At 36.9% G+C, this 16,854-nt stretch overlaps 1 protein-coding gene across 1 annotated transcript in view; it reads right to left on the minus strand.

The window, feature by feature from the left end:
* The window catches only part of prdm5 (PR domain containing 5), an 80,643-nt gene that overhangs the window by 9,087 nt on the left and 54,702 nt on the right, over nt 1-16,854 (minus strand). The window contains exon 14 of the mRNA XM_088913862.1: nt 13,001-13,086. Coding sequence (XP_088769988.1) covers nt 13,001-13,086 — 86 coding nt within the window. The remainder of the gene's footprint in view (nt 1-13,000; nt 13,087-16,854) is intronic.

Here is a 16,854-nt window from a genome sequence, read left to right on the forward strand (position 1 = left end):
AAAAAATCAAGCACTGCGTATTGTGCATGAGTGAAATGCTGAGGCATGGCTAAACTAGCATTAATCAATAATGGTTTATGTTATAATTACAGCAGTATTACATGATAAAAATGACTGTTGAAAAATATATTCTTTGAATATTATTATGTGCTTTTATAATTGTATTTGTCAGTGTAAATAAAGTGTTTAATATACTGTACAGTATGCCCTCTGTGAGATGTGAAACCAGATAAGAAGTTTGTATTCTTGTTGATGTCTTTTATTTCTCATAATGAAGATAAATTATAAATATTTTATAAATTTCATGGTGTTCTTTATTCAAAGTATTAAATGTAGTTATTTTTTTAAAATCAGGTGATACTCAGACTTTAATCAAGACAGGAAGGGAATTTAATCAATTTAATCAAGACAGGACGGGAAGAGCAAACATCTTTAAATCTGCACTGGGAAAAGGACAAAGTAAATGCTGAAAAGTTGAAAAGCCTAGTTTTCGGCGCTTACTGTATAAAACTGTTTCAATTTCTTTCTTTTTTTTTGCATCAGGTTGCTTCATCAGTACGTTGATTAAAAGACAGGGTCAAAAGCCTTGGATAACATTAAAATATCATCTTTAATTTTTGCAGCATTGTAGTTGATGCATTTGTTTCATTTGATATCTTTTGGGTATATCATGGTTTATATATATAGTATGTAACCATATAAAACATGGCTTGTATAAAATTATAAGTTTAAAATCCTCCTGAGACAGGGAGCAATGCAGCTAACGTCTGCAGCTCTTCAAGCATCAAGGGAGATAGAAAGTCAACATAATGTGTTGCACCATGAATGTGGATTACCAGGATATCTCCTGTTCTTCACACTGCCAATCCACAGTGAAAACACTACAGCTAAGGCGTGGAAAGGCATGGAAGATTTGGGTTCTGCTGCTCAAACAATATGTCACATTTTAGCAGCAAGCTGAGGCAACACATCATTAGAAACACTACACCAGGTAAACATCACCCTGCTGGACATTCATTCACAGTTATATTTAAAACAGACAATTGTGTATTACTAGGTCCAAACTTTATTTATTGGGAAAACATTTAAAATATGAGCTAAATGGATTACTTTATCAGCCATATACAATTTCTTGCATTAAAAATTAGTCTTCTTTTGCATAACCCAGCTTGCTCTCCATGAGACACACAGACAGGGAGAGAAGCTTGGGGTCAGAGCACAGGGTCAGCTATTGTACAGCATCCCTGGAGCAGTTGGGGGTAAGGGCCTTACTCAGGGGCCCAAGGGAGTAGGATTCCTCTGCTGGTCACAGGATTTGAACCAGCAACCTTCCAACCAGATCCTGGTTGCCACAGTGCCACCACACTGCACCACCATTTCCTGCTATTTATTCACCATGAAATACACTGTACCACCATTTCTTGTAGTATAAAATTTCAGGATGCAGTTTCTCCCAAACTGATCAATCAGATCAGAATTATGTTCAGGATTTAGTACATTTACAAAACACCTCGAAATAAAATATACATCTTAACTGAGTTTGTTTATTTAGTCTATAACAGCAGAAATACCATTGTTATCTACATTCCCAAGGTCTCCATCATTATATCCACTATCTGAAATCAACAGACCAATAAGAAACATTGCTCCTTTACAAATGCAACAAAATGTGATGAACCCTGGCTCTTTGACAGTTCTTTGGAACTAATTTTCTAAATTACATATTAATGGTAAATGTTGAATTTTAAATTTATGTACAGCAAGCTATGAACATTGAACTTTGCAGAAGCACGATTCAGCACATTTCAAAGATGAGTAAATATTTTAATGGTTTCTATGGAACTATTATGGTCTTAAAATGCTGAACTAAATACTATTTTACCTATTGTTACTGGAAAAAACATAATTTCCATGCATTGTAAATTTGAAAATTTTAAGAGCATGTAACACATAACGTTAAGCATACTGTATAATGAACAAGAAAAAAGCTCCAAAAATGTTTTTTTTCTTTTCCAATTTTATGGCAGAAATGTAATATAAAGAACTAGATATTTTCAATAATCTGCATTTCAATACAGCAATGAAAACCAATATTTCTGATAGTACTAAATACTATCCAATACTAAAAAAAACAAAGCACAGTAATAAATAATTACTGGTTATGGGTGCAAGAATAAGCTATATTATAAATAAATGGAACAATGACAAAACTTAACAAAGAAACATTAGAATGTTAATTCTTACTAGATAAATCTTTGCAACCGAAAAGACACAACCTAAAGATAAGCAACTGGCAACATGTTGGCTTGTCTTAAGTCTCATAGAAAGTGTGTCCATCCTGTTTTGAAAGATACCATGAAGCAGATAGCCTTAACAAGACTGATACAGGGATGTGAGGCACACAGACGACTGTTAATTTAAGGAAACTGTGGGAGTACAGCAAATTCCAAGAACCACTTGTTTGGTCTAAGTACCTCCCCTGTGGACATGGCAAAATTTGGTTTATTGGTGGTGAGTAATTCAGATTCTTTGTCTTAAAAGAGCGCTTGTTAGTTTCCCAGCTGTGCCAACAGAGCTTTCAGGGCATGTGTCATCCAAATACGAACCCTGATCTTTAGCCACCTATGGCTAGAGTTCCCTGTTTGGTACGGTTAAAAAAGCCTAACACGAGGATGTATTAATTCCAGGGTCAAGAAGTCATCCTTTGTCTTTCCAAAGCAAGGAATCGAAAGGGTAACAAACCACTGACACAAATTCTGAACTGCAGCTTTTGTTTTAACAGTTAATATGTGGGGTCCTGCAGGAAGCAGTCGACTAATAAATGTCAGCCAAACACTGATTCTGTTTTCTGAGTAGACTCCACTGTCAACTTAGCAACCCCTAGTGTGGTGAGCAGTCTTACAAAACAGCTGGCAAGAGTTAAAGTGCATCAGGTTTCACAGGCAAATGTGTGAATATTTGAAAAACCTTTAAACTTAAGATTGCTACCAGGGTATGATATTACTTTAAATTGTGATACCCTGTTAATAAACCAATATGCAGTGAGTCTGGCAACCAGCAGTTCCACCTGCACTCATTCTCTTTTCTTTGCTTCACTTTAACTTAAACGCCCATAAACCCACAGTATGTCCCCCAGATCTCAGTGATAAAATGGTATAACATGCTTAGATGTTACTGTAATATCGCCATTATTAGACTACTTCCTCGTTCCAAATTACCCTGAAATGTATAACTTAGCTGCTGTGAAGACGTGTTAGCCATTTGTCACAAATTAGTGTATAAAATGTAGCTTCCATGACTGCGATATAAAAAGAACACTTTCAATTTTCCAAGTGAAATGTCTAAACTCTATAAATATCTAAAATGTCTGAACATATTTAGCAATCAAAAACATAAGATGCTGTACAGTAAGAGGAATTCTTTAAGTACACTGATATACAGCACACAATACAGCTATTCACTGAATTCTGTTTTTTGTTCTAGGAATACTCGATAACTTCAAAGAGACAATAATACCTATTTTGACAGGCTTATTGATCGGTTCAAGTAATGTTATTGGTAGATGTACTCTTTTCTTTAAGAAAATTATAAGGCTCCGACAAAGTCTAAGCAGCACTTGTGCATAATTATAGTATTCAGTATCTGAATCAGAAAATTACATATTAAAGACTGATTCTGACTATTAGCTAAAAGTAAAATCATTTATAATAGTGTAGAAATTTCTAGAGGAAAAGACAGAAAACAGGTGTCTCAATGTTTGCTACTCAATGTGTTTGGACTTTTTCTTGGACCAGGGATGTGAATACATTTCAAAATAGAAGATTAACAGTTAGCTCATTTTGGGCAGCGTGTCTATTGTCTTCTTTATCAAGAATTAATTCCATTACTGAAAAAGTCCATTAGCTGGGTTTCATAGAGGAAATAATTTGTGAATTGAATTACATACATATCTTATTCTTAGAAATCTTATATCCAAAATAAAGGAGTGCTGTTTTCCAAACTCAGAACACTGAAAAGCTAAGTAATTCCTATACCCTTAGACAGTTGAAGGAGTGCCCACTACAATTAACTGGAAAGTTTCTTGAGACTCCTTAAAGATTTAGTTAAAATGTGGAGGGGACCATGAAACATGGTCAATTTTAAAATCTGATACACATACTGTAGTTTTTTAACATTGCCATAATGCTGACTTATTATTAAAATATCCATATTTCACTTTGCCCTACACTGCAGCTTCAGTTCAAGTTTTCACTTCGCCCTGTGCTGCAGCTTCAGTTCACGTCTTCACTTCGCCCTGCACTGTAGCCTGTACTAGCCACTGTAGTACCTTTACTTCCTCCTGCATTATACCTCCAGTTCCAGTTATAAGTCTGCCCGCCAGCTCCTGGCCTACGCCCTGAAACTCTGGACTCTTTTTCCGCTGGCCTTCTCTTCACCATCAGTTCTGACCTGCTTCAGGAGGCAGCCTTTGTCGTCCAGGACCCCAGAACTCTCCCCAGAATTCCTGCCACTTTTCTGGCTTCTCTCTGTGGCAGCCTTTTTTTTCTCCAGACCTTTGGGATTCTTTTTCTTTTCTCTCACCTTCTGTTTCTTGGGCTTTCTGAGGTACTTTTTCCTTTTTCTGTATTTTCCCTTTCCCTAGCCACCTTCCAGTGCCCCAGCAGAGATTTCTCAATTTTTCTTCCTAGGGAGCCTGGCGTCCTGTTTCCACTCCAATGCTCGGTGAGCATCACTCCTTTAGTCTGAGCCCCCTGTGGATTCATTTGTTCTTGGACACTGTCTGGGACTGTTCCCTGCACCTGTGCTGATCCAGGGCTCCAGGAAATGAGAAGGAACTAAAGACAGGTTTCTTTATCACCCATTTTCATGATCCAAATGGTGCCTAAGTACCAGATGCCATTCGCACCTGGGTGTTTCCATTGGAGTGAGGAACTTGGGAGACCGGGCTGACAGTGCATGCCTGGCTTGGTCTCAGAAGACAACCCCCAACAGGATAACTGTGTGGGGGGTTTCCTGCCTCACCGCTATTCTGTGAGACCCCTCCTCTCAGAGAAATCTTTGGGGAGAAGAATAGCTGTGATCCCTCGTGGCTCTTTCTCAGTTCAGCAAATCGGCCATCTAGCTCATCACCCAGCATCCCTGGCTGCTCAAGAGGGCTGCCCCCCTGAGACCCATGTGCTCCCATTGTTTTGAAGAGCCTGTGAGTCAGTTCTGTACGTAAGCCGAGGCTCCTTGATTCCGATCGACGGGCTGTGTTGAGCAGTTTGTACTGGGCTGGTGCTGTGCCATGCCAGCCTTTCCCTTTTCCCACCAGGGATGCCGTGAGCCTGTCTCTCCTAAGACTATCGCGCCTCACCTGTTCTTTTCCTTGCTCTGCCAACCAGTTCTTTATTATTTATTTTTTTCCTTTTTCATACATGTCAGTCTACCTGTTCTCCCGCACCCCAGACTATGAATAGGGCTGTCCACTAAACTCATGCGGTCCCCTTTTTTTGAAGCTCTGCATTAGGTTCCGCCATGGAGCCAAGGCTCCTTGATTCTGATCAACAGGCTGAGGTGGGCAATGCCCCTGAGAGCTGGTGTTTTGCCATGCTAGCCTTTTTTATCATTACTGACTGAGTGGCCTAGGCTATTTAAATCATGCTGCCCAATAGTCTATTATTCTATTATTACTCCTCCTTCCACCCCACTGTCCCTCCATCCTGGAGTACTCGAGCCCCAACAAGTCAGGTCTCTTCAGGCTTTCTACCACTGTCCAGTCTGTGTGAACTGATTTATGTCAAGACTGGTGAAAATAGAAGAATAACATAGAAAAGAACCAATATGCCTAGTTTTGGGGAAAAAAATAACAATGCCTTCATGCCATTAATGTATTGGAGCAATACTGCAGCACAATCACTATCAGTTGAGACAACAGCTCTTTGATGATGTAGACCACCCTGAAGGACATGCAGAATGTCAGTGGTGTGCAATCACCAACTTCTAACCCCTCTGAAAAGGGGTTGCAAAACATGAAGAAGAAAAAAACCTTCAAGTCATATTCAATAACTAATATAAGAATTACAGATACTAACGTGCTATACAGCCATTAAAACAACCATTCAAACAAACATTAAATCAATGTCACTTGTGTGCATGTCAAAACGTTTTACGGGCTGTCGGTGGGTGAGCGTCAACTCAATGTGTTGTTTCTGAACGGCACCGACACAGAGAAGCTAGCTAGCTGTGGCTCTGTAGATCTTCTCTGGCTTTCCAAAAAGGACATACAATGAAACTGTAGTAAGCAAATGATAGTAAAATTGCCCAGTCAGATTTAGAATGTTTTATTAAAGGGGTAGCTCAATAGGGCATCTGTGCCTGCTCCATGACTTGAAGAAGGTGTTTACGTTAAAATCAGGCTCAAGCTTGTACTATGACCTATACATTTATGTCCATCCTGCCAGTTTTTCCTGTCCTTCAATAGTGAAAATGGCGACTGGTGGTATAGATACGAATAATATTGTGGTAAGTTTGATTGCAAAGCCTTTTTCAAGGCTATCATTCAATGATAAATTAAGTCTTGTTTAGCTGGGTCCATCAACAACAGCCCTTACTATTAGCTAGGGAAATCCTTTGTATGGTATTTCAGCAAGACAAACTCCTGTAGAAGTACCCACAGCAGTTTTCAGTTTATGGTAGGTTATGGTTTATTATCAAATGTTGCCTAGTATTACAAAATAGAATGTTTCTAAGGGTGATCTTTTGTTTAGCAATGTACTGCAGGCTTTTTCATTGTCATTGTTAGTTGGCACTAGGATGTATGATCAATAAATGCAAGTGCTTCAATTCGGGGCAAAGATATTGTTTCAAATATATTTTAAGTTGATGTTGCTATCAGCTGGTGAAAAAAATGTTTGCTGTCTGACTGCTGTTTACTCTTGTCTTGTGGCATTGTTTTGTTCTGCATTGTTGTGGTTTCTGTTTTGCGATGTGAGTAAATGGTCTAACAATAATGTGTGCGGGCACATGTGCGCACTTGCTGTGCATGAACGGTGAGTTGGCAGCTTGTTGGAGGAGGATGGGGGGGAGAAAGGGGTTCAAGCCTGTAGCACAAGGGGTTCACTCAGAGTGCACTGCACACCACTGTAGAATGGTACACTAATTCATGAGTGCAACAGACCAAATGTCTATAATGATTGATGGCAACCTGTCTGCAGGGCGCTACATTGATTAAGTCTTAGAACCTCACTTCTTGCTCTTCCGCAGGCTCCCGAAGTAACAAAAGTCCTGCAGAACAGCACCCATCCTCATGCTGGTCCTATAACAACAGTTTTCTTGTTAGATGTGTTTACTGTGAATGTTACAGTTATGTCATGTATGTCATGAACTGTCTATTCCTTTTACCTGAGCTGACATGACACATGCGTCGAGGGCTCAGAGACCAGTGAACAGGTGCGTGCTTATACTGGCTCTACATGAGGAATGGGATAGACTCCTGCAAAACAGCTTATATTGTTTGTAAAGATGACCACACACACTAGCCTGTGACCTTCACAGTAGATCCTTGTTTATCAACCCTGATGATGACAATTGTAAATCTGTATTGTGAATTTACATTTGCCATATGTCTATTCAATACTATGCCTTTGTGAATTTTAGAAGTGATTCATTTTTGTTTGCGTAAAAATATTTTTTCATTATATAATGGAGAGTGGGTATGTACCATATCCACATAATTTACTAAACAAGTGAAAGATGTTCTGTCAACAGTCTTCAATAACACACCAGGTCAGGAAGACATGCCAGTGATCAATAAGTGTAGTTAATTAATTAACAGTAAATTGATATAAAAAACACATATTCCCTCAAAGACATTGACAAAGTCAATCCATTACCCTTCTTCAGAATTAGCAATGAAAGACCACAGGACAAAAGTGAAAACTATGAGGAAAAACAATTAAATGTGAGACCAGGAGACACTTTTTACTCAAAGGATGAAATGGTTGGATGAGATTCTCAAATCACTTAGCAGTTAGCAACCAAATTAGTTAGGTGGGCCAAATGGCCTTGTCTTCTTTGTAACATTTCTTATATTCATTTGCACATCATTTAGAGCATAAAATATATTGGCAGGATTGATTGATTTTTCTACTGCAGTTAATAAATAGTTTAAAAATATATTTTAACTAAAATTAATCAAAATGCTGTCTGGTGTATTTCTGTCAGCAGACTATAGCTTGCCTGTGGTTATATATTGTTACAGCTAGGGGGTGTGGACCATAAAAGATTTTTATAAAGTTTGCAGTTCCAATTTTGAAAGCTTACATTTCACTATTCAGAAAAACTAAAAACAATGGGTTTTGTTTGAGATGTCTGCTTAAGCTGCAGGTGAGTTTACTGGCAAGTAAAGACAGATGATCTTTCAGAGAGAGTGGATTTTTGGTGATTAATTCTGGTTAATTAACTAGGTAAACCATTAGAGCTTTCAAGAGAACACAGCACAAAAGACAGTACAGGGGAGAATTATTGAAAAGAGATGGAGAAAACAGAGACAACAGAGACAACACAAAGAAAAGAAGGAATACTATCTTCCTCTGTGCTTGTGCCGTAAGAAATGACCTTCTTCTGATCAGTCTTGTAACCCAGATTCTGGCCAAGTAATTTGAATCTTGTTATAGAGGGCTAGCTGTTATTCTGTATAGTTTAGGAAATAATTTTCCTAAATTAATTTCCTATATTGTGGAATTCTTAGGCTAAAAACATTCTCTCCTAATTTGGTGATGCATTTGTAAGAAGAAAGATTTAGTTTTGGGTCACTTTTTTTTATTCATGACAAGGGCATTTCTTGTTAGCCTATCAAGTTGTAGCATACATGTTTATGGATTAAAGGCATTTCTGTAGGCAAAGGTCACTGAAACACATTGTTCCATTTAAATGTTTTAATTTTAATTTAAATGTGTTGTGTTGCTTAATTTTGTGTTGTTTTATTGTTAATTAATATTTGTCTGCTTAGTTTTGACTCAATTATTATTACTTTCACTGATACTGTGCCAAAGAATATAGAATTTATGTGCCTCAAATTGTTATCTACCATTCAGTTACATTTTTGACACAAGTAACATTTTAATTAACTGCTTTTCTCCTATTTTGCTTCAATGGGGTTCATTCCTTCAGTTTAATACACTGTATGATGTTATATGGGATAAAGTTGGTTTGTCTGTGTGATTGAAAGCTACATACATCAATGTGAGAGTTGGATGCTGGTACTCCGATATTTAGGTTTCAACTTCTCTGTGAACTAAGCGTCCAGAGTCTCCTTAACCAGACAGACACCATATGCCATCAATAACATTCATCATTTAAAGGTATAAGTGCTGTATTGGTTATGCTAATGGTTAGTTTGTTAACAAAAGCTTACAAATACCTTTTCAATGCACTTAAACAATATCAAATGCCATTTTGCATATCTTCAGCATTTGTGTAGTTTGCTAAACATTATAAAAAAAAAACATTATATAAAAGTGGATATAAAAAGTCTACACACCCTTACTGAAATTTCAGATTTTTGTGATGTAAAGCCAGAAATCAAGCTATATCATGTCAGACATTTTTCCATCTTTAATGTGACCTTGCAACCAACAAAATTCGAGAAAAAAAACAAATAGATAATTATTAGGAAAAATAATTTAGATTAAAAAACCTACAACACCCTGGTTGCATAAGTGTGCACACCCTTTTATAATGGGGGCTGTAGCTGTGTTCAGAGTTAACCAATCACATTCAAAATCATGTCCAAAGGTAAGTAGCATACACCTGCCATCAATGAAAGTGATTCTGATTTACCCCAAATAAAAAAGCTGTTCCTGTAGGATTTCCTTGAAACTTTCATGGTTGCATCCTACTGGGATAGCCATGGTCCGCAAGAAGCTGACAAAATATCTACGGGGTCTTATTGTTGAAAGTTACTGATGAGAAGAGGGGTATAAAAGAATATCAATGGCATTGGATGTACCATGGAGAACTGTGAAGACTATCATCAATAAGTGGAGAAAATGTGGCTCCACAGGGTCATTGGCAAGATCAGGACAACCCTCCAAAGTTGATGACAGGACAAGGAGAAAACTTATCAGGGAGGCTACCAAAAGGCCTACAGCAACATTAAAGGAGCTGCACGAATTTCTGGCAGGTATTGGTCACTCCTTGCACGTAACAACAATCTCTCGTGTTTTGCACACGTCTGGGCTATGGGGTAGGGTGGCAAGGCGGAAGCCATTTCTCACAAAAAAAAACATCCAAACCCATCTAAATTTTGCAAAAAAATACATTCAATCACCCTAAAACATGTGGGAAAATGTCTTATGGTCTGATGAGACAAAGGGTGAAGTTTTTGGCCTTAATTCTAAAAGATATGTTTAGTGTAAAGACAACACAGCTCATCATCCAAAGAACACCATACCTTCTGTGAAGCATGGTGGTGGACGTATCATGCTTTGGGGCTGCTTCTCAACTGGGACAGGGGCTCTATTCAAGATAGATGGGATAATGACTATCTCCAAATATCAAGATATTTTGGCATAAAACCTGCTGGCCTCTGTCAGAAAGCTGAAAATGAAGAGGAATTTCACCTTCCAACATGATAACGACCCTAAGCACACATCCAAGTCAACCAAGGAATGGCTTCAGAAAAGGAAGATCAAAATCTTGGAATGGACCAGTCAGAGCCCAGACCTCAATCCCATAGAAAACCTGTGGAATAACTTAAAGAGGGCTGTGCACAGGAGATCCTCTGGCAATTGAAGGAGCTTGAACTTTTTTGCAAGGAAGAGTGGGATATAATTGCAAAGTCCAGGTGTACAAAGTTGATAGAGATAAAGACTTACTGCTGTAATAAATTAATAAATGCAAAAGGTCCTTCCACAAAGTATTAGTTGTGGTGGGGGGGGGGGGTGTGTGCACACTTATGCAACCAGGGTGTTGTAGGTTTTTTAATTTGTATTATTTTAAATTATACAAACTAAGCAGTTTGCTTTCAAATTATTTCCTATAGACCATATAAATATTTTAATTGGTTCTCTTAGAAGACTACTATAAAAATTGCTAGTGATTCCTTTAGTTTAATGAAATAATTCACTCCCTTAGTTAATGTGCAGACAAGAATCAGTTTGCGTCAGTTACAGATTAATATAAGTATTATTATATGATTATGATTTAGGTATGGTTTGATTAAGGTATTTTCAGCAAATGTTTTTGTATTGTATATTGTCTGTACATTAAAAAAAAACTCAGGAAAAGGCATTCAATTTCGTGGCTTCCAGTGTGCCCATAAATACAGTTTAAATGTAATATTCTTGGTTTTCGTGTAGGTACATTATGTATAAATTATAGGTGTGACAACTATGATCTGAAAGGAAAAGTTGTAATTCTAATCCTAGCTATATGTTTACTTCATGTCTTCCTCATTACATGACATTACATGCAAAACGAGCAAGAGGAATACCTTTAATTTTCCTTCAATCTCTTTTCTAAAATTAGAAGTGGAAAATGGCAAAATTACATAACAGATGCTGTAACATAAAATATGACTGTTCAGTTATACCATTTGCACTGATTTGCACTATGTATTTAGATAATGTACAACATTACACATTGGATTAAAAGTAACATACTGTACTTCAAGCAAGCTGGTACTTCCAAAAATATTCTCCAAAAGGCTGTGCAAATGCAATATATACATTACATGGTAGATACATCTTAGAAGATGCAGGTAATCACAGTATAGCATTCTTGTGGAAGTATTATTAGTGTTGGTTAACAACAAATCAAATGTGTGTTCTGTTTGATCTGTTTACCCAGTAACTTCTGTCTTTTCTAAATATAAACATAAAAAAGTGGAAAAGTTGAGCAGAGTAAAGGAGGCTTTTGTTAGAAAAAAAACTCTTTTTTTCTCTATTTTCTGTTTGCCATGGCAGCAGCCAAAGCTGAGTAACCAACTCATTGATAGATATGGCATATTAAGGGGCACACGTTGGTGGAGAAATAAAGGTGGCAGGAGCAATGGGATATGAACAGTGAACCAGCAGAATGAAAGACTCACCAGCAAGCAGACAGCTAATGAAAGAATGTAAGCTAAAGGCAGCTAATGCTCTGGGCCCAGGGACCGTGACAGAGACCCAGAGTGACACTTATGCCTGCAATGCTGAAAATCAGGGATGTTTTATTTTCCATTTCCCCAATGTTTATTTTAGGGTTGCCTGTCTGTTTTCTTCTAAAGTAAGACCATCTCTCAGTGGAGGCAGTAGGAGTTTCAGTTATCACTCTCACTCATTATTCACCGCTCTGATAAGGCACAATTTTCTCAGAATAGTGAAGGGAATGGAAGGAATTCTTCACCAGAAAAACTAAAAATAGTACATCATTATAATGTATACTGCCACCCTCTGCCTTTACACTAATGAAGATTACAATATGATTGATGAAATCATGGCTTCCTCTGACTTGGAACACTGGATTTTTTTTTATCACCAAGCATGTTCTGTATTGTATGGAAAGAACAACATTCTAGATTTTATTGTATTTCTATAAACATTTCTGTAACTAACCAGCTTTTTAAATACCATTGTTTTGAAATGAGAAATTTCAATAAGGGTATGTTACGGTATGGAATACAAGTCATCCCATATAGTACTTGGAACATAACACAGCTCCAGGCATGGAAATTCCTGAGCTGTTTTCTAAAGCCAAACAAGGTAACTCTAAATTCACGACCAACAAACGTAATCTGTTTTCAGGATATTATACATAATATAGATAGCATTTAAGGTAAACATACTTAGCATGCTGTGACAAGAAATATACATTTTGTGTGGCAATACGGCCATGTCTTTCCTTTACAAATGTGGAGTAAAGTAAAACCTAGTGTTTAACATTGTTAACATAAAATAAATCACATTGAACACACCAGAATCTTCAACTACAGCTCGCTGGAAAAGAACTGCTATAAATGAAAGAAGGTGATGCTTACCCTTGTGTGTGTCCGAATGTGCATCTTTAAGCCGTCATTCTTGCTGAAAGCTTTGTCACAGTAGGGGCACTGGTAGGGGCGCTCACCTGCACACAAGATAAGCATCAGAGGACGGCAAAAGAACTCACAGAAAAAAAAACTGCTGTCTTGCCATATCAAGGTATCTCACTGAGGCTGCCTTAAAAGGCTAGAAAAAAATTCTGGTCTAGTGTTAATCTTTAGTTCAAACAGCGAGATCACAGCTTTCAGAAATTATAAGCATGAAGAAAAAGTTTATGCTTTGGTCACATGCAGAGCTGGATCAAAGTTCTACATTTTCACTGTTTGAAGTTTTACCTGCTAAGATATGGTTCCATACAAAGCTAGGCTGTAAATAAACAAGACTGGCTACAAATGACTGAAATGTTCCTTGAATTTGCTATGATGAATCTTTATCTGACAGCCAACTTTATCTCAGACTCAGACTATCTGATGGGCTTTGCCTCACACCTGAGACGATGTTCAAAGATAGCATACACTTATTAAAAATATATATTTTTTCCTATTGATTATATTAAAATATTAATTTGCAAACAGGATGAATTTTCTGAAACTACCGAAAAGAAATTGTATGAAAATGTTTTAATTGTATCAGAAATCTATACATTTATATTTATAAATATCTTTATATTACTGGGAATGGACATGTTACGATCCCTGCCTCCCGGCAACGGAGGAGGCAGAAGTAGGCGTAGCCCCTATCCATCAGTTCACCTATTAGTTTTCCCATTCACCACCACACCCCTGTCTCATCCTACTTAAACACCTGTCCTTCCCTACCTCGGTGCTCAGTATTGGTTTTTCCGTTCGAGCTTCCTGGTTGCGCTACTTCTACTCTGTGTTCGTCTTGGCTTTCGGTTTGCGGTTTTTCCCTTTGGACTTCGGCTTTTCGGATCTCGGTTTGGCTTGGTTACTTTCGCTCTGTTTCGGATCACTGGCTACCCCTGGATTATCGGATTGCTCTACTGACTACGACTTCGGATCACGCTTCGGCTTCGGTACTCGTTCCCTTTCGGATATCTGGCTTCCCCTGGACTCTCGGCTCGTTCCTACGATTACGGCTTGCTTTCGGATTACGGCTTGGCTTTGTTCGCTCCTGCAAGTGGGTTCACTCACTGGTTCGGTCCCTCGTACCGAATCCCTAACAGGACAGGTGTTAGGTTCTCCATAAAGATCTGAGATAATCATACAGTGGACACAAGGGTGGTCCAACTGGTCCTATCCTTTACAACTATAAACATATACAGTACACTCTTCTGGGATTTGTTGGTTAACATTAGTAAGATGTAATGTTATACACTATTTATTATATTTATAAAATATGTCATATACTTGTACTAAATAAATGTACTTTTTCGACCATATTTCGATTACTTCTTGAATCTTACATATCTTATCAGTATGTTCCCAACATATACAGTAAATATATATAATTAAATATATATAGTTCATTACTTAGTCCACAGTTTCAACATGTTGTTACATAGACTTGAAAAAATATTGCATTCTGAGGTTAATCTGCTACAGTACATTTAAGTAATATATGATAACAACAAAATATAAGATGAAAGTAATGGCATTTCTTAATTTAATGTAGGTAGTGACCACCCCTTCACACTTATTATTTTACTAACAAACTATTTTTAAGATCTATTTTGTTTAAGTTTATTGCAAAGAACATTAAAAAATGTCTTACAATTATTAACATTTCTAGCAAAATTTTCCTATTGTAGATCATTATACAACTGAAAAACTCCAAGGGTCTGATGCAAGTGCTTCTGATTTTAACTTGTACAGTATGTATTTTGTATTACTTCTCCTGTCTTGTTGAATTCCAAGGTCTAAGGAAGGTTACTGCAGATTAAGCATTGATTTTTTTCCCAAATTGTAAGTTGCTTTGCGACGAAATTCTAGAAGCACTTCCTTGAGGCCTGTGCCTGGAGAGGTTGATTGCATTTAAGCTACTGCTGTCACGTCTTGAATCGTTTGAAGTACAATGCAAGACATCAAAAGAAAAACATGCAGTTTGGAAGATTGTATCTACCAGATCAACAGTAGGGGGAAATGACAAATTGTCACAGAATCCTTTAAAACTATAAATGTAGACTTCTTATTTTATTTTTTTGCTGATTCTAAAACTATAAACATGGACTTCTTGTTTTATTTTTGCTGATTCTAAATAAATATTCAGTCAACTCAAGTCTACAGATAAGATTCACCAAAAACACAACTGATGAAAATGTCTATACTGTATATTCTGCCTATGGAAATGTTGACAAAGTACCTACTGTACTGTATGTGTTGTGTTATTTGAAGAAAGATTCATGGGAATGTACACAGTTTTGGGTATAAGGTAATTGCAACATTATCCTCATTTGATTTCGAAAAGCACCTAAAGGAAAGCTCAAAACCTAACTATTTAGTTTTTGCTTTGCATATACATTAGTTAAGGAATTTAAACTGTAATGTGTATTTACACCTCTGACTTCAGCAATGTGAAACGTCATGGACCTAAAGATGGAGCAATTCAAAAATCCTACCAAATGATTTAAGCACATCATTGTTTAAATCGAAAATGCTAATATTTTTTTACCTAATTATTTCAATTTGAATAGAATAGTGATACAAAACTACTAAATTACAAACAGGCTCCAAATGTTACTATAATATGTGTTGCTAAGTGATCCAGACCAGGACAAACTTCTTTATCTACTGCAATTTAAGAACACTGTAATGTAAAACGTTCCTGTACGTCTTTTCTCTTTTGCATTTTTGTGGATATTTAATTTTTTTCAAAATTATTTCTGTTTAAAACAATTATTTTTATACACACTTGATTACCCTATAATCTTGATCTTCATGGTATTTTAAACCCAATAATCAATGTTTGAAAATGATCTCTCCCTGGAGCAACCACTGACAGAAATGCACTTGCCATACATATCTGTTTTGAAACACTATAAACAAATTAAATGACTAAGCTGAAGATCTGACACAAACTATTTTCTGCTTCTTGAATACTTAAAGGGGACTTGTAAAATGGGGACATTAAGAAAGCAGTACAACTCCACTTGAAAACTAACTCAAGACTAGTAGGAAATATGAGAAAAAAAAGAATCGCATTAATGTATTCTATCATTTTCCTCATACCAGAGGTAATTTAATAAGGATACTTGGCAGGAAAAAAATCCCTTCAGGGACACAACAGCAGATTGGTAAATAAAACAGCTCCATGAAAAGATTTAAACAAGAGTCCAATGAGCTCACAAATGAATTTAATAAATCTTGAAATGCAAATTGCAGCATGGAAACATGCCTCCATGACTGCAGCTCAGTTTATTTACACAGATTTTTTTACTGTCTTCACTGATCTTTTTTACCTTGACTGTGGCATGTTGGATAACTTGTTTGCTAAAATTATAATTCTACTATATTCTCTTAGTACAATTATAAGATGACTTTCCTGGTTTCCTAAGTTATTTCTTTACCAAATTGCATACATAAAAGAACGCACATTCCACGTATGTTATTAATCATAATACACGGGGTATTTTTTCTACTTTCACCACACTAGGTTTTTTTGCAGTGCAGACCACAGTCAAAATAGATGCAAAACTTTACCTTAATGTCACTACATTTTAGGAGAATACTTGTAGTTGTACATGGCAGAGGTAAAACGAGTCTGGTTTTAATTTAGGATAGACTGTATCTGTCTTAAGACTGGCAGCACAACCCCCCACTCCAGTATCCTACAAAAACAATGACTGGAACATAGGAGACAAAATGGTAGATAGTGTCATGATGTACTTCATGGT

The sequence above is a fragment of the Atractosteus spatula genome, chromosome 1 (genome assembly GCF_055471065.1).
Source record: "Atractosteus spatula isolate fAtrSpa1 chromosome 1, fAtrSpa1.hap1, whole genome shotgun sequence".
Taxonomy (NCBI): Eukaryota; Metazoa; Chordata; class Actinopteri; order Semionotiformes; family Lepisosteidae; genus Atractosteus; species Atractosteus spatula.